Source organism: Dendropsophus ebraccatus, chromosome 14, assembly GCF_027789765.1.
Source record: "Dendropsophus ebraccatus isolate aDenEbr1 chromosome 14, aDenEbr1.pat, whole genome shotgun sequence".
Taxonomy (NCBI): Eukaryota; Metazoa; Chordata; class Amphibia; order Anura; family Hylidae; genus Dendropsophus; species Dendropsophus ebraccatus.
Window position 1 is genome coordinate 25,744,527 of NC_091467.1, and position 25,575 is coordinate 25,770,101.

At 43.7% G+C, this 25,575-nt stretch overlaps 1 protein-coding gene across 1 annotated transcript; it reads left to right on the forward strand.

Moving 5' to 3' along the window:
• The first annotated feature begins 119 nt into the window (after window positions 1-119).
• Window positions 120-20,178, forward strand: LOC138771851 (uncharacterized). Its single transcript, XM_069951857.1, has 19 exons — window positions 120-709; window positions 1,189-1,271; window positions 1,685-1,841; window positions 1,931-2,092; window positions 2,325-2,450; window positions 2,680-2,894; window positions 2,977-3,068; window positions 3,749-3,844; window positions 10,386-11,449; window positions 13,002-14,769; window positions 16,240-16,787; window positions 17,216-17,298; window positions 17,519-17,675; window positions 17,765-17,926; window positions 18,151-18,276; window positions 18,507-18,721; window positions 18,812-18,903; window positions 18,988-19,041; window positions 19,729-20,178. Exons 1-19 carry the CDS (start codon window positions 167-169, stop codon window positions 19,824-19,826), a joined length of 5,841 nt encoding a protein of 1,946 aa, XP_069807958.1. The 5' UTR covers window positions 120-166; the 3' UTR covers window positions 19,827-20,178.
• Window positions 20,179-25,575: the final 5,397 nt, after the last annotated feature.

Genomic DNA, 25,575 nt, shown 5'->3' on the forward strand with positions numbered 1-25,575 from the left:
CAATAACTTGGCAAAGAACTTGATGTCTGGAAAAAAAAAACATTACATTCAGCTATGACACACCCGTGGAATCTGGTATATAAAGAGTAGAAGCTGAGCAGATATTACTCTTTCTATAGAAGCTGCTTTTTTTCATCTGGAAAGGGTGTCCTTTTGCTTGAACAACATGTCCTACTCTTTAAAACAGTCTTCATCTTACCAAGCCTCATCCTCCAGCTCCCGAGGATATGGTGGAGGTGGAGGTGCAGGTGGCTATAGTCAAGTGGGAGCAGGAAGTGTTGGCTTAGGTGGCGGAGCAAACTTTGGACAAGGTGCTCATGGTAGTTATGGCGGCCATGGTAGTTATGGCGGCCATGGTAGTTATGGTGGTGGTTTTAGCAGTGGATCTGCTAACTATGGCTTTAGTGTAGGTACTAGTGGTACTGCTTTCGGAGGAAGCTTTGGTGGTGGAGCAGCTGCTTTCGGAGGAAGCCATACTGGTGGCTTTGGAGGTGACAGCATCTTTTCTGGAAATGAGAAGCAAACCATGCAGAATCTCAATGACCGCTTGGCCAGTTATTTGGATAAAGTCCGTGCCTTGGAAGAGGCAAATGCTGAGCTTGAACGTAAGATTAAGGAATGGTATGAAAAGCAAAGGCTTGCTTCTGGAACAGGAGAGAAAAAGGACTACTCCAAGTATTTTCAGATAATTGAACAACTCAAAGCCCAGGTAAGCTCGACAAACCATTAGAAGTGTATTTCTCTCTTTATTGGTATGAATGATGAATGGTACATGTAAGTGCTGTATGGTAATGCATTGACATTTTTTTCTGCTGGTAAAAAAATATCCTCCGGTACAATGGGGTCAACACGTCACTGCATTGGTCTTTGTTGGTCCTTCCATGTGTCAATGACATGCTGTGCATCTAAAGCCAATTGCTGACCTCAGCAGTCATGTGCCATGCATGCGAACATCACAGCTATTTCCACTGATTGGCTATATCGCTCTGTTGGATATATGGCATATAATAAATGCAGAAGGGACCACCAGGACACCAATGCTGGAGTGCGGAGGATTTTTCTTTTAACTTTAAGGCAATTTCTAGCTGTTACATTAATTTCTTAATGTCTTGCACAACCCCATTAATGTGGCCAAAATTATGTGTTACATCAAAACAACCTGCAACAAAAATGACTTGTTCCTTGCAGATTACCACAGCAAGCAATGACAACGCAAGCATAGTCTTGCAAATCGACAATGCCAGACTTGCTGCTGATGACTTCAAGATGAAGTAAGTGCACCATGGTTATAGATACTCGTCTAGTTTAATTCTTGCCAAGAACAGGCCTTCACTAACCACAGCCTAACCAATGTGTAGTATGAGTTTTCGAGCCAATGATGCAAATTATTCATAATTGCCCCAATGTATGTAATACTGGCTATAAGAGTGAGCTGTCTGTCTTTGTTTCAAAGAATAGACAATGTGTATAAGAGGATCCAGCACTGGTGACTAAACATATAGATAGGGTATGACATTTTAAAAGGTACAACCCTTTGGTTATATTTTTAGAATTAGTTTGATTAGTAGTAGTAGTAGTAGTAGCAGCAGCCCCCTTGATCTCCATATTGAAGAAACCAACTTACATCTATCAATGTGACTACACTGAACAATATTTCTAAGGCTCCATCTGTTTGTCATGCCAGGTATGAGAATGAGATGGCTCTCCGCCAAAGCGTAGAGGCTGATATCAATGGCCTCCGCAGAGTCCTTGATGATCTGACCCTGTCCAAATCTGATCTGGAATCCCAGTTTGAGAGTCTCACTGAAGAGATTGCCTTCCTGAAGAAGAACCATGAAGATGTAAGTTGTCTAGAAATGCCCCAGATCTGTAATGCATTTACTGTTGTCCCAGGTACTACAACCAGTTGTTGATTTCTTTTAACCCACAGGAACTTAAGGGCCAACAAGTACAGCAAGTGGGTGATGTCAATGTGGAAATGAATGCTGCACCAGGCAATGATCTGACAAAGATCCTGAACGACATGCGAGCACAATATGAAGCTATGGCTGAGAAAAACCGTAAGGATGCTGAAGATCAGTTCAACAGAATGGTAAGCAAAAAAAACTTTCCTTTTATGACACTATTTAGGTGACCTTACCCTACAGGAGGATATAAACTTTCCTAGATACTGTAGATACTGTACAAGTATTTGGTAGCCTATGTCATATCTGACCATGTTCTCCTGTGGAAATAAAAATATGGCTCCTACATACATCTTATGGCTGATATGCATTGTTATTGGTACTGACTGTTCTGACTTAAATTGTATATTTTGCCTCAAGAGTGAAGGTCTGAAGAAAGAAATATCCACCGGCGCAGTACAAGTTGAGACCTCCATAAGTGAAATATCTGAACTGAAGAGGACCCTTCAAGCTTTGGAGATCGAGCTTCAATCACAACTTGCCATGGTGAGTGATTTTTTTTTTTTACTTCCAGTTGACCTTGATCCATTCAACCTCAAGCTTCTGGGCCAAAATGCAAAGTCTGTATTAGGGTTTCTACCAACTCAGTGACTTCTTATGAAAAATAAAGGACTTTAGGGTTGCCCAACACTAGAGCCTTGATGTGGCAGCTACCTCTGGTAAACCTCTGTTGTAGATCTCAAGGTGATTAATGGTGATGTCTTCTCATTATCAGAAAAAATCACTGGAAGACACATTGGCAGAGACAGAAGGACGTTACTGCCAGCAGATCTCACAACTTCAGATCCAAATATCCTCAATTGAAGAGCAACTGGCACAGATCAGAGCGGACATAGAGTGCCAGACTGCTGAATATGAATATTTGTTGGACATTAAGACCAGGCTGGAAGCAGAGATTGAGACGTACCGCAAGCTTCTGGAGGGTGAAGGGTAAGAACCACCATTGGCAGAATCTTTATAAGCTTTGTTTGGTGGGAATAATGCTCTTATAATTGTTCATTAACATCCACAGTGGACAAATTGACACGAAAGTAACAACACGGACACCTCCAACTACAAGTACTCCAACTACAAGAACAGGAAGTGGTTCTGGATCCGACACAGGTAACCACTGTCTTATATTGAATAAAATATACCCAACATAATCATAATTGTCAGAAATACATAGCCATGTTTCCACCCTGACAGCAACCACATGTCCAGGTGCTTAGGAATTTGATGTATTGTAGGGTGAGGTATAACACCCCCCCTTCCCCCGGCACCGCCTATCTACACCGTCTATAATGCTAGTGTCTTCTTCTATGGGTTAGAAGCCCGTAGACCCTTTTAGGCACCAGGGCATGGGTGCAGTTCTTACCTTGCACCCGCTATAGATATATCCCTGACTATAGGGGTCTGACTCTATGTCCATTGCAACGTAAAATATCTTCAGGTTGGCATCAGTATGTAGATGGTCCTAGGGCAAGGTCAATAAATTTAGTAGGAAAGGCCAGATATATTATACATATAAAGGTGTGATGGCTCTCACCCAACTGATGATGTTAGGGAAAGAAAAATTGAACATATTGAATCTCAGTGCCAGATCCTTCTCTTCTCAAGCTGCTACTCAAGTTGTCTTGGCCAAAGCAGACATGTATTTGTATAGGGTATATGAGAGGACAAGCTGTCCATCCCAACTTTAAAAGGTGTGGTCACTAGAAGGCAAAGTGTCAAGTAACTTATTACCATTTACTGTATGTTAATACATATCAATAATAAATAATTTCACCTTTGACTTCTTATAGGAACAAAGAGGACAAGAAGAGTAAAGAAGGTCATTGAAATCATTGACAATGGAAAAGTTGTGCGAACAGATGTTGTGGAAGAAAATGAGGAATACTAAAGTCGCCACCCAAGCCAAAAGAGATCATGTCTGCTCAAGCAAAATGGAAACCTGCCAGGCTCATTTACCGTTCTTTCATTTTTAGTATACATCTTCTTTCATGCCATGGTATTAGACTGGGGAGAGCATAAGGAGGTCATTCTATAAGATTGTATAATCTCACACACTGGAGAGAGAACATCATTTTACATTGTACGTTGCCTTTCTGCAGCTATGTGTGTTTATATACAGTAATTGTCTCATTCCCATAATGCTACTGTAGTCTGTTTCTGCTCAATATTAACTACGTGTTCAATGTATTTTCTTTTGCTTTGCGCAATTTAGAAAATAAATACTTTTCTAATGCAAGTTATACCAGGTCTGGTTGTTGTCACATAGTCATCGGTCATATTCCTTAGTCATCATAGAGTCAAACAGGTAATGCCCAGAACCAAGGCACATGGTCTACCAAGTGAGAGCTTATGTCATACACCACCTAGTGGTAGTGACACTAATTGCAGTGGATGACGTAACAGCTGTCTATTATGCTTAAAGGGAATCTGAAACTAGAAAAGAGCTAGTCCCAAGCTACTTATATAGCTATTTAATAGTGAGACTATCCATAAAAAGGCGGCAATCATCTAAAAAAAACAAAAAAAAACTTATTAACGCTGCTGTTACATGTCTTAGAGGTGTGGCCAGACCACATCAGTGTCCTTGCCACGCCTCTATGACACTTCATAACACAATATAATTGCAGCCTCAGACAAACACAATAATGGTACGGTAACGCTACTTTGCCTGTATAGTGGTGTAGATACTTGAAAGAAGAATTCTCATACTGATGTTTATATAAGGTATGTACTGGGCATATATGTATGCCTACTGCCTACACAAGTTCGGAGACCAACATGTGAGGTACTACGAGTCCTTGGTCTTGCTGGTGGGCTTCTGGTGTTGGTTTTGTCACGGTGGTCAGGAGTGGCAGTACCCACAACTCTGGACAAATGGGCACCGATCCTTTAGTAGAACAATAGTGAGGTATGAGGGTGCAGGTGCGCCGCAAAAGAGGTGACAGAGTCCAGCACTTAACCAACAATTCACTTAAGAAACTTCGGTACAATACAAAAACACACAGCAGGAAACTGCTGACAACTGCTTAGTGCAAAAATAGTATAACACTTGAGGTAGACTACAAGAAGAGAGACTGAAAAAGAAAAAGACACTGCAGCGATGACAGAAAGATGACGATTAAGAGTTGTCAAAAGTTTATTAAGAAATAAAGTTATTATGAGTGACATCTCATTAAATCCTGTGCCAATTCGATGTTCAAAGAGAAAAAAATTATCGACTAAGACACAATATTTGCATATTTTCCATATGTTCAGGCTCGGACTGGGCCACCGGGGGGCCGGGGAAATCCTCGGTGGGCCCCGAGCTGGAGTGGGCCCCCTGCTCCTAGGGGGGCCGGGGGCCGCACCTCCCTTTTTAACTGGAAGCGATCTCAACAATCGCTTCCAGTTAAATGTAAGCAGTGTTCTGATTGACAGGGCGGGAAGCCGTAGGAGATTTGCTTGCAATCACAAGAGTGTCGCAAGCTCCGTTGCGAAGTCCCGGCAGCGCCATCACTGACCTCAGTGTGCGCCGCGGCGGCTAGGACTTCCGGGTCATGGAGCGCATACCGGAAGTCCCAGCCACCGCGGCGCACACTGAGGTCAGTGATGTCGCTGCCGAGACTTCACATCGGAGCTGCTCAACTGTCAGGAGAAGAGAGAGGCCAGCGACCGATGGGGGAGCGTGTGGTTAGGTTAGTTGTCTTGTGGTTTTTTTGTATACAGGGGAAGGACAACATAAGGGGGGTATATACAGGGGAAGGACAACATAAGGGGCTATATACAGGGGAAGGAAAACATAAGGGGGCTATATACAGGGGGAGGAAAACATAAGGGGGCTATATGGGGGAATAGACAACATAAGGGGCTATATACAGGGGAAGGAAAACATAAGGGGGCTATATGGGGCAAGGACAACATAAGGGGGCTATACGGGGGAATAGACAACATAAGGGGCTATATGGGGGGTAGGGATGGACAACATAAGGGGGCTATCTATATGGGGGGATAGATAACACAAGCGGGCCAGTTATAAGGGGGACAACACAGGTGCCATCTATAAGGGACACTGGATGGGGGAAATTTATAAGGAGGACAACACTGAGGAGGCATCTATAAAGGGCACTACACAGAGGGGGACAACAATGGGGGGCATCTCTAAGGGTAACTATAGGCATGCACAGAGGGGGGCATTTACTTTAGTGGACTACACAGAGGGGTCATCTATAAGGGGACTACACAGAGTGGGCCATATACTATAGGGCAGGAATAGGGAACATTGTCTCTCCAGCTGTTGCAAAACTACAGCTTTAGCTGTGGCTGTCCAGGCATGATGGGAGTTGTAGTTTTGCAACAGCTGGAGAGCCGAGGTTCTCTACCCCTGATATAGGGAATGCACAGAGGTTGTCATCTAATGTAAGAGGATTACACAAAGGGGGATCTCTACTATAGTAGATGCACACAGGGCCATCTATATGGAGGACTGAACAAGGGGCCATCTACAAGGTGTCTACACATTATATATATATATATATATATATATATATATATATATATATATATACACTCACCGGCCACTTTATTAGGTACACCTGTCCAACTGCACGTTACCACTTAATTTCTAATCAGCCAATCACATGGCGGCAACTCAGTGCATTTAGGCATGTAGACATGGTCAAAACAATCTCCTGCAGTTCAAACCGAGCATCAGTATGGGGAAGAAAGGTGATTTGAGGCCTTTGAACGTGGCATGGTTGTTGGTGCCAGAAGGGCTGGTCTGAGTATTTCAGAAACTGCTGATCTACTGGGATTTTCACGCACAACCATCTCTAGGGTTTACAGAGAATGGTCCAAAAAAGAAAAAACATCCAGTGAGCGGCAGTTTTGTGGGCGGAAATGCCTTGTTGATGCCAGAGGTCAGAGGAGAATGGGCAGACTGGTTCGAGCTGATAGAAAGGCAATAGTGACTCAAATAGCCAACCGTTACAACCAGGGTAGGCAGAAGAGCATCTCTGAACGCACAGTACGAACAAACTTTGAGGCAGATGGGCTACAGCAGCAGAACACCACACCGGGTGCCACTCCTTTCAGCTAAGAACAGGAAACTGAGGCTACAATTTGCACAAGCTCATCGAAATTGGACAGTAGAAGATTGGAAAAACGTTGCCTGGTCTGATGAGTCTCGATTTCTGCTGCGACATTCGGATGGTAGGGTCAGAATTTGGCGTCAACAACATGAAAGCATGGATCCATCCTGCCTTGTATCAACGGATCAGGCTGGTGGTGGTGGTGTCATGGTGTGGGGAATATTTTCTTGGCACTCTTTGGGCCCCTTGGTACCAATTGAGCATCGATGCAACGCCACAGCCTACCTGAGTATTGTTGCTGACCATGTCCATCCCTTTATGACCACAATGTTCCCAACATCTGATGGCTACTTTCAGCAGGATAATGCGCCATGTCATAAAGCTAGAATAATCTCAGACTGGTTTCTTGAACATGACAATGAGTTCACTGTACTCAAATGGCCTCCACAGTCACCAGATCTCAATCCAATAGAGCATCTTTGGGATGTGGTGGAACGGGAGATTTGCATCATGGATGTGCAGCCGACAAATCTGCGGCAACTGTGTGATGCCATCATGTCAATATGGACCAAAATCTCTGAGGAAGCTTCCAGCACCTTGTTGTATCTATGCCACGAAGAATTGAGGCAGTTCTGAAGGCAAACGGGGGTCCAACCCGTTACTAGCATGGTGTACCTAATATAGTGGCCGGTGAGTGTATATATATATATATATATATATATATATATGGCTAACCACTGAGAGAAGGTGTAAAGGGGCCAATACAGATGTGCAGTTTGTAGAGAGATGAGGATGGTGACAGAGTGAGGAGCCTAATATGTTTCTCTGGCAGATTCTGTGGATTCTTGGCTTGGAGAAGTTCTCATAACGGCCCAGGGCAGATGGAGAAGAAGATGAAAAGGGAAGAACTCTGATCAGAGAAGAAGTCCCCTGTGAGTCGCTAAATCTATGTGCACTGTAATGTATATTATGTATAGAGCCTGTGTAGAGCTGGGGCCACCTCTATATGACTGTATGAGGGGATATTGATCTTTGTTCAGAGGATTTTATTCAGTAGCAGCGGTGGTGTTAGTCAGTGTGTTGTGGTATTATTTGTTACTTGTAATCTGGTGCGGTGTTCATTGGTCTTAGTATATCAGATTTGGTCAGTAACAATATGGTAGCAATGGTTGTGGTGTTGCGGTAATATTTCCCCCTTGTATACTGGTAATATTGGTCTCAGTATACAGGATTTGGTCAGTAACAGTATAGCGGTCATATGTATGGTGATACTATTTCCCTCCTGTATACTGGTTTATTGGTAATATCGGTCTTGATATACAGGATTTGGTCAGTTACTGTATAGCGGTAATATGTGTGGGGATATTTGCTCTTTATATACTGGTGTTATTGGTAGCTGTATGACTTGGATCTAAGTATACAGTGTTATCATGCAAAGAAAATTGTCTTATAGCCCAATTACACCGGCCAATAATCGGTAACAAGCGCTCCTAGGAAGCCTATTCAGCCGATGATCGGCCCATGTAAAAGTGCCAGAGATCTGCTGACATGCGAGCAAATGCCCCATAGTCGGCTGATTTGATCTTTTGTGCGGCTAAGATCATTGCTGTCGGCTGCACATCACCTGCCTTCATTAGCAATCATTTGCAGCCCTATGCTGCCCCACATCACGCCGTGTTAATGTACCCTTATTAATGTTACCATAGATAAGTGCGGTGGCAGAAGGGTGGGCCCCAAGAATGATTTCCCCTGGTGGGCCCAAGGCACTCCAGTCCGACACTGCATATGTTTATAAAGCCGCCTGTACATGAAGGTTGGCCAAGTTTCTACAGTATCCTTGTCTTCACTACAGCAGTATGGTAGCGGCTCTTGTGTTTTTAGCAAAGATGTCAGAATGGCACATCATTGGTAAATGGCTGTCCCACAAAAGACATATGATATTTTGGGGGATCATTTTTGGCCATATTGCCTGTCACAGACATGGAGACTGGACATGCAGAGTCAATGACACCAGGCAGAGGATGAACAGTCTTTCGGCAACATACTGAGTTTCGGCAGCAGACTATGGTGTTGAGTTGGTAAACGATGTTGGAAAGTCTTGACATGACAACAGTCTGAAAAGGCCTTGAGGCATAGTTCGTGGCGTGAACAGTAAATTGTTGATTAGTGGTCTAAAGGTCTCCTTACACTTTATATTTCTATACTTGCAACAAGTTCATCCATCTGTTTAAAGTGTACCGGGCTGTGTCGAGACTCCACAAACAAATGATTTTGGTTAAGATAGGGGTAGGGTGTGGTGGATTTTCACTGCCAGACCCCTTTGTTCTCGGAGTAATAAGCCACTGGCTGCAGTGTACCCCTTCTCATAGAAAACACAGGAATTCTCAGCTTTACAGCTTGGTATCTGTACAGATAGCAAGCAAGAGGACTGAGCAGTTGAAATTCAACATGCTCAGTTCTCTTTCAGACATCTGGCATTGGGGATGGAGCTGGGAGGACATTGTACACTTTAGATGGTAGGAGTTCTTCACCTCTTGGAATATACCATCTATCCCTTAAAAAGTAAAAAACATGAATATTAAAAGGCTTCTCTCATAAAGTCAACCAGTATTAAGCTATGTTCACACTACTTAAAAGTACGGCTGCTGTTGCCATCGGCAACAACGGCCGCACTTTGTACGGTGTGGAACACTGCCTATTCTTCTATGGGATCCCGGCCGGAGCGTATACACATAGTATACGGTCCGGCCGGGATCCCATGCGGCACCGTAAAGAACTGACATGTCAGTTTTCTGCGGCCGCAATTCAGTGAATTGCGGCCGCAGAAAGACCTGTCAGTTAACACTTGTCAGTCCGGAGCCGCTCACTCCATAGTGTGCTATGGGAGTTCTGATGCGGGCGTGCGCTGAAGCGCCCGCATCAGAACACTGCGTCTGGAAAGATCATCAGGCCGGTACTGCAGTACCGGCCGGGATGATCTTTGCAGAGACCGTCCGGGTCAGTATCCAGACCCTCAGTGATCAGCTTGTTATTCTCATGGCAATGTTCTTATGTTCACACAGCCCTTTAGGTCCAAAAAGCTAATAAAAAATATGAAGATGAAGATTAGTTTAAAACCACAATGTTATAAAAACATTAATTCTGGGGGGCGTGGCTAGCAGCGCATGGCGGCGGACGCTTAGTGCACAGCTCCGCTCACAATACTGGCCAGAAGCGGCACAAACCTGCGGCTTACCCGACGGCATTGCACAGCACCTGGTGCCTAACATCCCCGGCACTCACCCTACCGACCAGATGGTGAGCCGTGGCAAGAAACGGACCAAGAAAAGCCCTATGAAGCTTACTTACTTCTTTCCTGCAGCAGACGGGACCCAAGATGGCGCCTCTGGCCCGCCTGGGAACAATGAGACGCCCTCCGCACATGGCACCGCGACTTCCCCGAGCTCTGGAGGTGACTCACCAGCGTCTGCTTCCTCCGGCACGGCATCCCACCGGACACCGTCACCGATGGTTAATCCTGCACACCAGCAACAGGGCAGAGGTAAGCCACAAAATGGCGGCTCCCCTCATGTGGCGCACTTCACTCCCACATGCCAGCAGCTTACAATCTCCCCTGCATCCATGGGACCAGCAGCCCCCCTGACTGAACAATTTATGAGAGAGCTCCTGGCAGACCACCATGCCTCCTTACAGGCAGAAATAAGATCTGCGGTGACTGCCATGCACAAAGACATTACAGCCATAGGAAACCGCACCACTCATATAGAGGGGAAAATGGCAGAGCTTACTGCTGCACATAATGTCATTGTGGATGCCTCCAACAGTGCTGAGGAAGAAATACAAGCACTAAAGCTTAAAATAGCAGACATGGAGGACCGTTCTAGGAGGAATAACCTCCGGTTCAGGAACATCCCAGAACAAGTAAAAGCAGAGGAGCTGCATGATTTCCTAGTGGATTACTTCACTGCCTTATTGCCTCAAGCATCTATTCTTGACCTGACTATCGATCGTGTGCATAGACTACCCAAGCCCAGAGCACTGGCAGCGGATGCCCCTAGAGACACGATCGCTAGGATCCATTTCTTCCATATAAAGGAGAAAATTATGGAAGCCGCACGTCGTAATCCCACAATACCGGATCGCTTTACTAACATAGCGATTTTTGCAGATCTCTCAGCGGTAACCCTGGCCAGAAGGAGAGAGTTTAATGTGGGCACGAAAATATTGCGGGACAATGGGATCCCCTACAAGTGGGGCTTCCCAGTCAAATTGATTATCTCCTACCAAGGAGCTAAACACATTGCCTCATCTCCTGCGACTGTGCGTCGCCTCTGCTCTGAATGGGACCTTCTGCCCGACAATTCGGATACACCCCGCCAGATCCCTGAAGAGTGGACAACTGTGGAGCGAAGAAAACGCAAGAATGTGTGAATACCATCCCTCCACTTGCTTCTAACAGTCCTTTCTTGCCTGATAAGTCCAAACTGCACGGAGTGCCTTGAGTATCTTCTAGGTACTCACAGATAATGCCTCTGGGGAACACTATAGGATTATAGGCCATTGTAAATGTTTTAGTCTAGATGCTCTTAAGCCTACCGATTTACTCCCCATTGTACATTTTGTACACTATCTCTCACTTACTCTGTTATTTGTATGTTTATTCCTGTTATCAGTTTAATTTGTATACACCAAGGTACCTCGAACCCTATTGGGTAAAACTGTTTATGAGACCTCGCTGTTGTATTCGTACTTGCCTGCCCGCAGCGTCTGCACCCACTTTTCAATATGGGTATTCAAATCCTATCCATTAATGCCAAAGGGCTTAATTCACCCTTTAAAAGGTCCATGCTCTGGAGTGAGGCTAAGTGTTCCTCCCCTGATATATTATGTATCCAGGAGACACACCTACTAGACAGGGACACTATGCGCCTCAAGAACAAGCGCTATCCTCATATCATACATGCCCCCGCTGTACGTAAAAAAGGGGGAGTGGCGCTAGCTATACGCGACACAGTAGCCTTTGTGACCCACCGGGTGGAGGCGGACGCTGGGGGCAGGTATATTATTCTGATTTGCTCCATTAACGCAGTTAAGTATACTATAGCAGTTGTATATGGTCCCAATAAGAAACAATGTGCTTTTCTACGCTCTACACTGAAGAAAGCTCGATCCATTGCACAGGGACTGTTTGTGGCTGTGGGGGACTTTAACTGCCAATTGTGGCCTTCTATGGACTCTACTTCTCGTACTACCCCTATAGAACCAACCAAAGCTTTCTCTATCATCTCTAAAATGGGCCTGTACGATGCGTGGCGTGTGTGTCATCCAACCGAACGGGATTTTACCTACTACTCCCCTCCTCATAAAATTTACACCCGTATAGATTTTTTTCTTGTGGATCATATGGTCATGCCCTTAGTGGAAAAAACTGCAATTAAAACTATCACATGGTCTGACCATGCCCCCATAACCATGCATCTCAAGGAACGATACACCACTCATCCTACAGCCTTATGGAGGCTAAATAATTACATTCTTCAACATCCTACATATATCCCCGAAACTAAATCTGCTATACAAGATTACTTTCGGTTGAATGACACAGACGAAATATCTAGCCACACTCTCTGGTGTGCTTTTAAAGCAACCATACGAGGGCACTTTATAAGTCAGACATCATACAATAGGAAACAGCTACATAAACAGCTGTTAGAACTCCAACTGAAGCTGGCGGACCTCCACAGGCTAAACAAACAGTCCTTTTGCAGCAGCAGAGCTTCTGAGATTTCTATGATCCAAGCTCAACTCCACAACCTGAATCTGCACAAATATGACATGGCTCTTAGACGTCTGAAGATGTCTTATTATTGGCAGGGGAACAAGGCAGGCGCCCTCTTGGCTAAGCAAATCAGCCAAAAAGAGGCCAAATCCAGAACACCATTCATAGTGGATAGCAACAAAGGTCTTTGACCCACAGGGCATGGCACAGTGCTTTGCGGAGTACTATGAGGAACTCTACAATCTCCGTACTGACTCCACCACTCCCCAACCTACTGCAGATATAATAGCGTCCTTTCTCCACTCTGCCCACCTGCCCAAAATTCCTGATACCCATCTACAAGCCCTAGCTGCTAAATTTACGGAGAAAGAAGTAAGTTCCCTATTTAAGACCCTTAAACCCAACAAATCTCCCGGCCCCGATGGGATATCAAATGAATTTTACAGACTGCATGGGGCACTGCTGGCGCCTTATATGACACGCTTGTTCAACGACTTTGCATCAGGGGGAACGCCACCTAGGGAAATGCTGGAGGCAGTGATAGTTACATTGCCGAAACCAGGCAAACCTGCAGATAGACCCGCAAATTTTAGACCTATCTCGTTACTAAATTCAGATCTTAAACTGTATGCAAAGTTGTTGGCGACTAGAATGGTGGATGTCCTGCCTCTGGTGGTCCATAACGACCAAGTTGGGTTCGTCAAGGGCCGTCAAACTTTAGACAGCACAAGACGGTTTCTAAATGTCATTGCCGGTGCCTGCGCCAGTCGAACGCCTTCTCTGCTCCTCTCTTTGGACGCGGAGAAGGCGTTCGACAGGGTGCACTGGGGCTATCTCAGAGCAGTCCTAGAAAACTTTGGATTCCCCCCCAGACTGATTACATCTATAATGTCACTATACACTTATCCCTCGGCAAAGGTACTTACAGCTGGCGCCCTGTCATCGGCCTTTGGCATTTCCAACGGCACAAGACAGGGGTGCCCCCTGTCACCCCAGATCTTCGCTCTAATAATGGAACCCTTGGCCCAACATGTACGCCTAACACCCCAAATACAAGGCATCTGTATAGGCAATCGGGAACATCGCCTGGGGCTCTTCGCCGACGATGTCATAATCTCTATCTCCAAACCACCTCAATCCCTACCAGCGGCTATGTCCCTATTAGATACCTTTAGCAAAGTGAGTTACTACAAACTCAATGTCACTAAATCGGTTGTAATGGCCCTGAATATTCCCCAAAATATTAAGAATGACTTGGCAAAGGATTTCCCCTTCCAATGGTCCAATGGAGAGATTACATACTTAGGAATCATCCTCACCCAATCACCTAGCAAACTAGTTAAAGCTAATTTCTCTGCTCTTTTGACCCAATTAGGTAAAGATATATCTTCATACACCTCTTTACCTCTATCTTGGCTGGGCCGCATTGCTGTGGCTAAAATGGTGCTATTACCAAAAATCCTATACATCTTCAGAAACTTGCCTATACTTGTTCCCCTGCCGATACTACGCAGATTACAATCCACACTCATGAAATTTATATGGAGAGGTCAGAGACCACGAGTAGCAGCATCGATTATCCACCTACCAAAACACATGGGAGGCCTGGGTTGTCCCTGCATTATATCCTATTATAGAGCTGTGGTCCTCGACCAAATTAAGAAATGGAGAGATGATTCAGCAGATTCCCCCCAATGGGTACATATGGAGAAACAAATAGTTGGCTCGCCCAATATGAGCGATTGGTTGTGCTTCCTAGATATGGCTAACACTGAGTTCCACTGTAAGTTTCCGACCATCAAAGCTGGGGCACGCCTATGGACACTGGCCAACCCCACTAAACAATTATGCCCACTACGACTACGCACCTTAAAACTATCAACAGTGCAGTTGGCCTTGGGTGGGATTGACCTCAGTAACTGGATCGCAGCTGGTGCTAATACAGTAGATGACCTAATGGAGGATGGTATCCTCCCCCCCTTTCAAACCCTTATAACTAAATATGGATTATCTAATAGTGAATTTTACAAATACTTACAACTCAGACACCTGTTAGCTTCTGTGAAGTGGGATTGGGACCCCCCTAAAACTCAATATGAGAAATTCTTTTACAACCCCTTTCAAAAAACCAAAGGGATTTCAGTGGCATACTCTAACCTGCTGCTCCTAAACGCTACAGGGCCTCTACCATTTCAATTGAAATGGGAATTGGATCTGGGACATCAGTTCACACCTGAACAATGGAAATTTGTGTTCCAATTGCCATACACTGTTTCTAAATGTGCCAACCACTTGGAAACGTCTAGAAAATTGCTGTACCGCTGGTACTATACCCCGTACCGGCTGTCCCGCATTTACCCATCCTCTTCCCCATTGTGCTGGAGATGTGAGGCCGCAGTCGGTACATTAATGCATGTTTGGTGGACTTGCACCAAGCTCTCGCCCCTATGGGAACAAATACGGGTTAAATTAACAGAGCTACTCCATTACCCCATCCCTTGGGGACCCGAGGTTGCCTTACTGACCCTACGCCTGGACAACCTCCCGCTCCCCCACCTAACCCTTATATTTCATACCCTCACAGCCACCCGCACAGCCATAGCACGGAACTGGAAGACTCCAGATGTTCCATCTATCCCCTCTATCCTTGCGGTGGTACAGCATAATTGTATTATGGAAGGTCTAGTGGCCAGGAGACAGGGCAAACATAATATGTTTCTGAAACAATGGGAAGCTTGGCCTCCGAGTAGTATAGTCCAAGTATGATAATGCAATGAGCAGTAGTATGCGATAGTGGGTGAATATTGCATCCTTGGAAACCTGGGTCCCTTCTGCGAATATATCTAGCTAGAGTACCTTGGAATTTTATTTTGTTTTGTTATGTTATGTATATTATTCAATTTGTGTACCCTTCCTGTTATCCCCCTCCCCCTACCCCTCCTTCCCCCCTCCCCCCCCCACCCTCTCCTCCCCCTCCTATGTTTTATCTTTGGGATCGTGTAAGGATCCTAGTCCTGTTATAATTGTTGTATAATTCACTTAAAAAACTAAATAAAGTGTTATAAAAAAAAAAAACATTAATTCTGTGTTGTCTTATATGTTTCACTGACAGTAGTCATAAAGTATAACAATGACTCTTACGGTATCTTGTGACATAGAAATCTTACTCTCTATCAAGGTGTTCAGATTATGTGATGATTAGGTGTGCTACACCCTTAAACCATGCTAACACGACAAACAACCCAAGGGTGAGAGGACCAGCGGCTAGAGTGATGCAAATTCATTAATAATGATAACTGATAAACACTATAAGCAGTGGCAATAGCTTGGAAAGGAACTTGATGTCTGGGAAAAACCATTAACATTTGGGTATGACACACCCTTGGAATCTGGTATATAAAGAGTAGAAGCTGAGCAGATATTACTCTTTCCAAAGAAGCTGCTTTTTTCCATCTGGAAAGGGTGTCCTTTTGCTTAAACAACATGGCCTACGTTGGATATCCTGCAAATGCTACAGGCGCAGATGCCTTAACACAAAAGGGAGCAGGAAGTTTTGGCTTAGGTGGCGGAGCAAACTTTGGACAAGGTGCTTATGGTAGTTATGGCGGCCATGGTAGTTATGGCGGCCATGGTAGTTATGGTGGTGGTTTTAGCAGTGGATCTGCTAACTATGGCTTTAGTGTAGGTACTAGTGGTGCTGCTTTCGGAGGAAGCTTTGGTGGTGGAGCAGCTGCTTTCGGAGGAAGCCATGCTGGAGGCTTTGGAGGTGACAGCATCTTTTCTGGAAACGAGAAGCAAACCATGCAGAATCTCAATGACCGCTTGGCCAATTATCTGGATAAAGTCCGTGCATTGGAAGAGGCAAATGCTGAGCTTGAACGTAAGATTAAGGAATGGTATGAAAAGCAAAGGCTTGCTTCTGGAACAGGAGAGAAAAAGGACTACTCCAAGTATTTTCAGATAATTGAACAACTCAAAGTCCAGGTAAGCTCGACAACACACTAGAAGTGGATTTGTCTCTGTATATGTATGAATGATGAATGGTACATGTAAGTGCTGTATGGAAATGCAATGTCATTTTTTCCTGCTGGTAAAAAAAAATTTCTCTGCTACACTGGGGTCAACTCTTCACCGCACTGGTCTTAGTAGGTCCTTCCATGCATCAATGGAATGCTGTGCATCACAGCTAATTCCAGTGATTGGCTATATCGCTCCCTTGGATGTATGGCATATCATCAATGCAGGAAGGACAACCGGAACACCAATGCTGGAGTGCGGAGGATTTTTTTTTTACATTATGGCAATTTCTTGCTGTTACATTAATTTCTTAATGTCTTGCACAACCCCATTAATGTGTCCAAAATTGTGTTATTTCAAAACAACCTGCAACAAAAATGACTTGTTCCTTGCAGATTATCACAGCAAGCAATGACAACGCAAGCTTAGTCTTGCAAATCGACAATGCCAGACTTGCTGCCGATGACTTCAAGATGAAGTAAGTGCACCATGGTTACAAATATTCGCCTAGTTTACAACTTGCCAAGAACAGAACTAACAATAGCCTAGCCAATGTGTGGTATGAGTTTTCTCCAATGTGGGATTTTTGCAGCTAGCAGCCCCTAGATCTCCATATTGAAAAAAAACCAACTTACAGGCATCAATGTGACCACATTGAACAATATTTCTCCTAAGGCTCCATCTGTTTGTCATGCCAGGTATGAGAATGAGATGGCTCTCCGTCAGAGTGTAGAGGCTGATATCAATGGCCTCCGCAGAGTCCTGGATGATCTGACCCTGTCCAAGTCTGATCTGGAATCCCAGTTTGAGAGTCTCACCCAAGAGATTGCCTTCCTGAAGAAGAACCATGAAGATGTAAGTTGTCTAGAAATGCCCCAGATCTGTAATGCATTTACTGTCGTCCCAGGTACTACAACCAGTTGTTGATTTCTTTTAACCCACAGGAACTTAAGGGCCAACAAGTACAGCAAGTGGGTGATGTCAATGTGGAAATGAATGCTACACCAGGCAATGATCTGACAAAGATCCTGAATGACATGCGAGCACAATATGAAGCTATGGCTGAGAAGAACCGTAAGGATGCTGAAGATCAGTTCAATAGAATGGTAAGAGAAGAATCTTTCCTTTTGTGACACCATTTAGGTGACCTTACCCTACAGGAGGATATAGACTTCACTAGAATAGATACTCTAGAAGTATTGGGTAGCCTATGTCATATCTGACCATGTTCTCCTGTGGACATAAAAAGCCTCTTACATACATCTTAAAGCTGATATGCATTGTTATTGGTACTGATTGTTCTGACTAAAATTGTATATTTTGCCTCAAGAGTGAAGGCCTGAAGAAAGAAATATCCACCGGTGAAGTACAAGTTGAGACCTCCATAAGCGAAATATCTGAACTGAAGAGGACCCTTCAAGCTTTGGAGATCGAGCTTCAATCACAACTTGCCATGGTGAGTGCCATGTTTTGTTTCTTTTTTTTTTTTTACTTCCAGTTGACCTTAATGCATTCAACTTGAAGCTCCTGGGCCAAAATGCAAAGTCTATATCAGGGTCCCCACCAACCCAGTGACCTCTTATGAGGAAGAAAGGACCTTAGGCCTGCCTACCACAAGAGCCTTGGTGTGGCTGCTACCTCTGGTAGAACTCAATGTGATTAATGGTGATGTCTTCTCATTTTCAGAAAAAATCACTGGAAAGCACATTGGCAGAGACAGAAGGACGTTACTGCCAGCAGATCTCACAACTTCAGATCCAAATATCCTCAATTGAAGAGCAACTGGCAGAGATCAGAGCGGACATAGAGTGCCAGAGTGCGGAATATGAAGATCTGTTGGACATTAAGACCAGGCTGGAAGCAGAGATTGAGACATACCGCAAGCTACTGGAGGGTGAAGGGTAAGAACCACCATTGGCGGAATGTTTTTTTTATATGCTTTGTTTGGTGGGAATAATGCTCTTATAATAATTGTTCTTTAACATCCGCAGTGGGCAAATTGACACGAAAGTAACAACACGGACACCTCCAACTACAAGTACTCCAACTACAAGAACAGGAAGTAGTTCTGGATACGGCACAGGTAACCACTGTCTTATATCGAATAACATATACCCATCGTAATCATAATTGCTAGAAATACATAAGCATGTTTCCACCCTCACAGCAACCACAAGTACTCCAACTACAAGAACAGGCAGCGGTTCCGGATCTGACACAGGTAAACATTGTCTTACAATATATTAATTAACATATACCCAAGTTAATCACAATTGCTAGAAATATGTAGCCATGTTTCCACCCTCACAGCAACCACACGTCCAGGAGCTTAGGAATTTGTTGGATTATAGGGCGAGGTGTAATAGGTAAACTCTGCCACCCCTTGTGCTTCCTTTCTATACCGTCTATAATGCTGGTGTTTACTTTTGTGGGTTAGAAGACGTAGACCCTTTTAGGCAGCAGGACATGGGTTCAGTTCTTACTTTGCACCCGCTATAGATCTATCCCTGATTATACGAGTCTACACTACTCTATGTTCATTGCAACGTAAAATATCTTCAGGTTGGCATCAGTATGTACATGGTCCTAGGGCAAAGTCACTGACTTTGGTAGGATTGGCCAGCTATATTATACATATAATGTTCTGATGACTCTCCCCCAACTGATGATGTTGGAGAAAGAAGAATTGAACATATTAAATCTCAATGCCCCATCTAAAGGGAGATAAGATACTACTGAATTCGACTTGGCCAAAGCAGACGTGTATTTGTATAGGGTATTTGAGAGGACAAGCTGTCCACCCCAAAAGGTGTGGTCACTAGAAGGCCAAGGGTCTAGTAACTTATGATCATTTACTGTACATTAATACATATCAATAATAAATAATTTCACCTTTGACTTCATATAGGAACAAAGAGGACAAGAAGAGTAAAGAAGGTCATTGAAATCATTGACAATGGAAAAGTTGTGCGAACAGATGTTGTGGAAGAAAATGAGGAATACTAAAGTCGCCACCCAAGCCAAAAGAGATCATGTCTGCTCAAGCAAAATGGAAACCTGCCGGGCTCATTTACCGTTCTTTCATTTTTAGTATACTTCTTCTTTCATGCCATGGTATTAGACTGGGGAGAGCATAAGGAGGTCATTCTATAACATTGTATAATCTCACACACTGGAGAGAGAACATCATTTTACATTGTACATTGCCTTTCTGCAGCTATGTGTGTTTATATACAGTAATTCTCTCATTCCCATAATGCTACTGCAGTCTGTTTCTGCTCAATATTATCTTTGTATTCATGTTATTTTCTTTTGCTTTGCGCAATTTAGAAAATAAATACTTTTCTGATGCAAGTTATACCAGGTTTGGTTGTCATATTCCTTTGTCATCATAGAGTCAAACAGGCAATGCCCAGGACCAAGACACATGGTCTACCAGATCAGAGCTTATGTCATACACCACCTAGTGGTAGTGACAGAAATTGCAGTGGATGACATAACAGCAGTCTATTATCCTTAAAGGGAAACTGTCAGCTAGAAAAGAGCTAGTCCCAAGCTACTAATACAGCTATATAGTAGTGAGGTTATCCCAATCAAGGCTACAATCATCTAAAAAAAAAAAAAGCTGTTGCTGCGCTGCTGTTACATGTCATGGAGGTGTGGCCAGAGCACTTCATTGTCCTGGCCACGCCTCCATGACACTTCCGAGCATGCATTTTTTTAAAGATAATTGCAACCCATATGGTATGTATGGTTTTGCTAAGGGCCCTATCATATGCAACGATTAACGGGCGATTATCGCTCCATGTAACAAAAGCAACAATCAGCCAATGAAGCAATCATCGGCTTAACGTTTCTTTAGGCCCAGACATTAAATCATCAGCCGCCGGTTGATGCTGTTTAGGCAATCATCAGCCGTAGCGATGTGTGGCCAATGGCTGACAATTGTCTAAACAGTTAGTCTTTACCTGCCCACACAAAAGTATTAACTGTTTGGGCAAGGGTTGCATTGACATCGCTAGCCATGCCCGTGCAGCCCTTGCTAAGCGATTATCAGGCTATGTGATAGGCCCAGTAAACGAGCACCAATCTAGCAGATCGGTGCTCATTTACAATATTGATAGGGCCGCCATTGATAGGGCCGTGTAATTGGACCCTTACCCTCAATCACTTACATAAGAACAGCTTGGGATGTCTTTTCTATAAGACATTTTCCTTTAAGTACATAAAAGATCCTGTGGGACAATCGACCTAGTTCTGCTGGAGAGGGAAACAAGGTTCAAATACACATCCCCCATGCAAGCAGAAGGATATGGAAAATATGTCAAAGGCGTTTCTGCCAAACCGCAAGCAGCCTGCTCCGTACTGATAAAGGGAAAGAACATAAGTTTCTTCTGTAGGATATTTTGGCTTAAGGCCCTATTCCACCAACAGATCTGAAGACAGATTATCTGCCAAAGATTTGAAGCCAAACCCAGGAGTGGATTTTAAAAGAGGAGAGATGTCAGTCTTTCCTTTATGACCTGATCTCTGTTTATAGTCTGTTCCTGGGTTTGGCTTCAAATCTTTGGCAGATAATCTGTCATCAGATCTGTTGGTGGAATAGGGCCCTTAGCTACTAATGCTTTAAGGCCTCCAATAGGTGGCGCCAGAGAGTAAGCTCTTCTTCTGGAGGAAACCTAATTTGCATACTTTTCCCACGAATCATTGCATGGTGTATACGATTTCCAGCGTCAGCTTGGTGGTCTCCTAAAAGAGACACCTTACCCAAACAGATAGGCATGTAACCTGTAAATACAATTTAAATAGTTTATTTAATTTACAGTAATGCAGTTTGTTAATCTAAACCCACATCACTCACTCCTAGAATAAGTCTTTAATGTTTCCTTCTTTCTCTCTCACGCACACCCACCATAAGTGTCTCCCCGAAGCACCGGCAGTATCTCTGCTCTACATGTTGGAAACAAGCGGCTCGTTGCTTGCCAAGAGAGCTAGTTAAATATTCATCAGCTATGTCCCTGCAATTATGAGATAATTCAGATAGCGAATCAAATCTAAACTGAAGCAAATCTAAGATAAGGTTTATAATGAGTGATACAATTTTCAGCCAATAATTGTAGAAGCTCAAAAACTACAATGGGATAACAATCTAGATCACAGGTGTCAAACTGGAGGCTCTCCAGATGTTGCAAAATTACTATTTCCATCGAGCTTTGGCTGTGTAAACATGATGGGCCGCAGCTTTGACACCTGTAGGCTAGGTACTGACTTAGGGCCCTATTCCACCGGAAGATTATCGTTCAGATTATCGTTAAATCGTTCGAATCTAAATGATAATCGTTCGGTTGAAATGCAGTTAACGATTAACGACCGAACGAGAAATCGTTGATCGCTTTATAAGACCTGGACCTATTTTTACCGTTGCTCGTTTGCAAAACGTTCGCATTGAATAAGACGTCGTTCGGTCGTTCGCAGTAGAAACGAACGTAATAGCGAAGAAATAGCGAAGAAAAAACAATCGCAAATACGATCATATGTAACGATTATCGTTCCATAGAAATGAGTGAACGTTTTCAGGTCTTTCGCAATAGCGGTCGTTTGAGATCGTTAATCATTAATGATTATGCGAAAGATAATCGTCCAGTGGAATAGAGCCCTTAGACTGGGTTCACACTGTGTTTTTGCAGTCCGTTTACCATATGAAAGAAAAAAAACGGATGCAACTGTGTGCAATCTCCGCTCCCGTTTCGTCATCTTCTCCATTGAGGGCCAGCCAATCACAGGCTGACGGCACAGCGACCTGTCACTGACTGAGCAAGCTGTCACTCTAGAGACAAGTGTGACAGCCCGCTCAGCCAATAACAGACAGCGGTGCTGTCCCATCCCAGTCATCCTGTGATTGGCTGAGCAGGCCCTCAGTGGAGAAGTCAACAGGACGGGACCAGATTGGAGAAGAAGGACCCCGGGGGAGCGCGAACATGCAAGAATAATGAGCATTTTGTTAAAGTTCAGTTTGGCACAAACCCCGAATTTTACATTAAACTTCAGTGAACCTGCTCAATATCCATCACTACTCCAATACAACCTTCAGTTTTACCATGATTTTATTTGTCATGTGCTTCTATCACTGCTTTTATTCTATTCTCCCTAACACATTAGAGAGACTAAAGAGAGGTAAAAAAAACCAACAAATAAACAAAAACATAGCTGCCTTAATTCAAAAACAGCGTCACACTTGTTCTCAGGTTAAATTTCAGATTACAACTCTGCTCTGTTCAATTCAATGGAACTAAGCTGCAATAGCCCCCCTAAAAAAGTGAGGACAAGAGAAATGCTGTTTTTCAAAGAAGAGGCATACTTTTATAATCCTGGATAACCCCTTTAACTTTTGTACCCCAAAACATGAAAAATGAGGCCATTTTAATCCTTATCTTGAATTAATCTTTATAAGTTTAACCCCTTCCCGACAGTAATCTGTATATATATATATATGTTCCTACTGCACATACCCCGTGCAGTAGGAATGTATATATACGTTCCTGTAATGACAGGGCTTTCTGATGTGTGCGGGACGGCTGCAGTGAGAGCGATCCCGCTCACATCAGTGTGCGGGGCCGGAGATAATGAGAGGCAGCTGCGAACCTGCAGGCAACTCTCATTAACCCCTTAAACCCTGTGATCTACAGCGATCGCAGTGTTTAAGGTGCTCAGTTACAGATCAAGCATCTGTCAATGAGTTACAGGACCGGGGTCCCGATTGCATGTGCCGACAAGCAGGAGTAAGCTCCTTACCTCCGTCGTGTCGGATCGGCGATCTATGTGTAGAGTCTGCTCTCAGGCAGACTCTATACATAGATCGCTGATAACACTGATCTATGTTATGATATGGCATAGCATAGATCAGTATATGCAATCTAATAATTGCGTATTTTTCAATAAATAAAAGTGTAAAAAAAAAAAAAGTGTAATAAAAAACGTTTTTAAAAGTAATAAAAAACCCTTATAACCCCCCCAAAAAAGTGTAAAAGACCCCTTTGCCCATTATAACATATTACATATCGTAGCGTGCTGAATTGTCCGATCTATTAAAATATAACATTATTGTTCCCGCATGGTGAATGGCATAAACGGGGGGAAAAACGCACCAGGATTGCTGTTTTTTTTATTAAACTGTATATTACAAAAAATAATAAAAAGCAATCAAAATTTTTCTGTTACACCAATATGATATTAATAAAAACTAGAGATCATGGCGCAAAAAATGACACCCCAACCAGCCCTGTAGGTGGAAAAATAAAAGCGCTATGACTCTTAGTAGGCAAGGAGGCACATTGCATTAATCTGACCCAGACTTTTATGCATCAAAGGGCTCTGTCTTGAAGGGGTTAACAACCGTAGATTAAATGGGTTTTGTCAAATGGGAAACCAATAGGGCATTTGGAAGGCGAAATAACCATAGTTCATGTTAAAAGACAGTATTGCCTACTAGCAGGATGGGATGTGGCTAGGTTAACCCCCATGCCTAGTCCAAGTTATTGGGCAGCTGTGGTTCAATGGAAGCCTAGCTATGATTATGGCTCATATTTCAGGTACTGCCGTCTACTATGCCTTATTCTACGACTAGGCACCTCCCAATTTTAATGTGCCAAGCCTTACCCTGAGAAGGACTGTTTCCAACCACCTCAGAGTATTTGCAGGTACATGCCCTGTTAAGAAGATTGCAGTTCTCCTGGTAGACCATCAGGGAGCACAAGCCCAAATTCCCAATTCTAGTTCTTACCTGTAGTGTAGGTCACTTATTATTATCATGGAGCTTAAAGTGTACCTGTCATCATAAAAAAAAACTTTTTACGTTAACAGAGACATCGCAAAAGTTTTGATCGGTCTGGGTCTAAATGTTCACGTCCATACCGATCGTGGGAATGAGCCGAGATAAGACCGTCTCTACCCAGCTCTATGTTACTATCAGGACTCCGACTATGAAGCCTGACTGATTTCAGAGCAGGGGCTCATTCTAACAATCTGGGTCTAAACACTCAGACCCAGACCGGTCAAAGCTTTTGAGATGTCTCTCTGACAAGTCAAAAGTTTTTTATGATGACAGTGACACTTTAAACTGTGAGATTACAGACTTGGTCTGTTCTACCATATATTTTCTGATATTGCCAGAGGAACTCTCATGGGGAACTTGTTCTCTTATACAACTCCTAATTACTCCTAATCATAGGACAGAAGAGAGACGCTGCAGGAAAGTCAAGTTCTGGGTAGCTGATCTTGCAGAACCAGTGTCAGACTGAAGACTTGTTTTTTTCATCATATTCTGTGACTACAGAGGCTGTGGTGAAGCTAGAAGAGTTTTATTTCACTGCAGCTGCTCTCTTCTATGACTTCAAAAACGAATCATATATATATATATATATATATATATATATATAGTGGTACCTTGGTTTAAGAGTAACTTGGCTTAAGAGCATTTTGGTTTAAGAGCTCACAGTTTTTCAAAATCGTGACTTGGTTTAAGAGCATTGTTTTGGTTTAAGAGCTAGGTGGGAGTGGGAGTGGGGGAGGGGCATGGCCTGCATAGCGGGGTCTACAGCACTGTACTCTGACCCAGGAAGTCTCCCTCACCTTCCAAATCATAGCAGATCCACTTCAGGCTGGGGCTTACATCAGGGGACAGGACTGTGGAGGTAATCTCTTCATAGCTGTAACTCCTCTCTCCCCGGACAGAGAGTGCTGCATGTATGTGCCCACA

Excerpts from the sequence above, each read along its gene's own strand:
- LOC138771851 (XM_069951857.1), top strand. The coding sequence starts at position 167 with ATGTCCTACTCTTTAAAACAGTCTTCATCTTACCAAGCCTCATCCTCC. Across the intron at positions 2,093-2,324 it reads AAGATCAGTTCAACAGAATG|AGTGAAGGTCTGAAGAAAGA; the intron begins GTAAGCAAAAAA and ends TTTTGCCTCAAG. Across the intron at positions 18,722-18,811 it reads AAGCTACTGGAGGGTGAAGG|TGGGCAAATTGACACGAAAG; the intron begins GTAAGAACCACC and ends TAACATCCGCAG.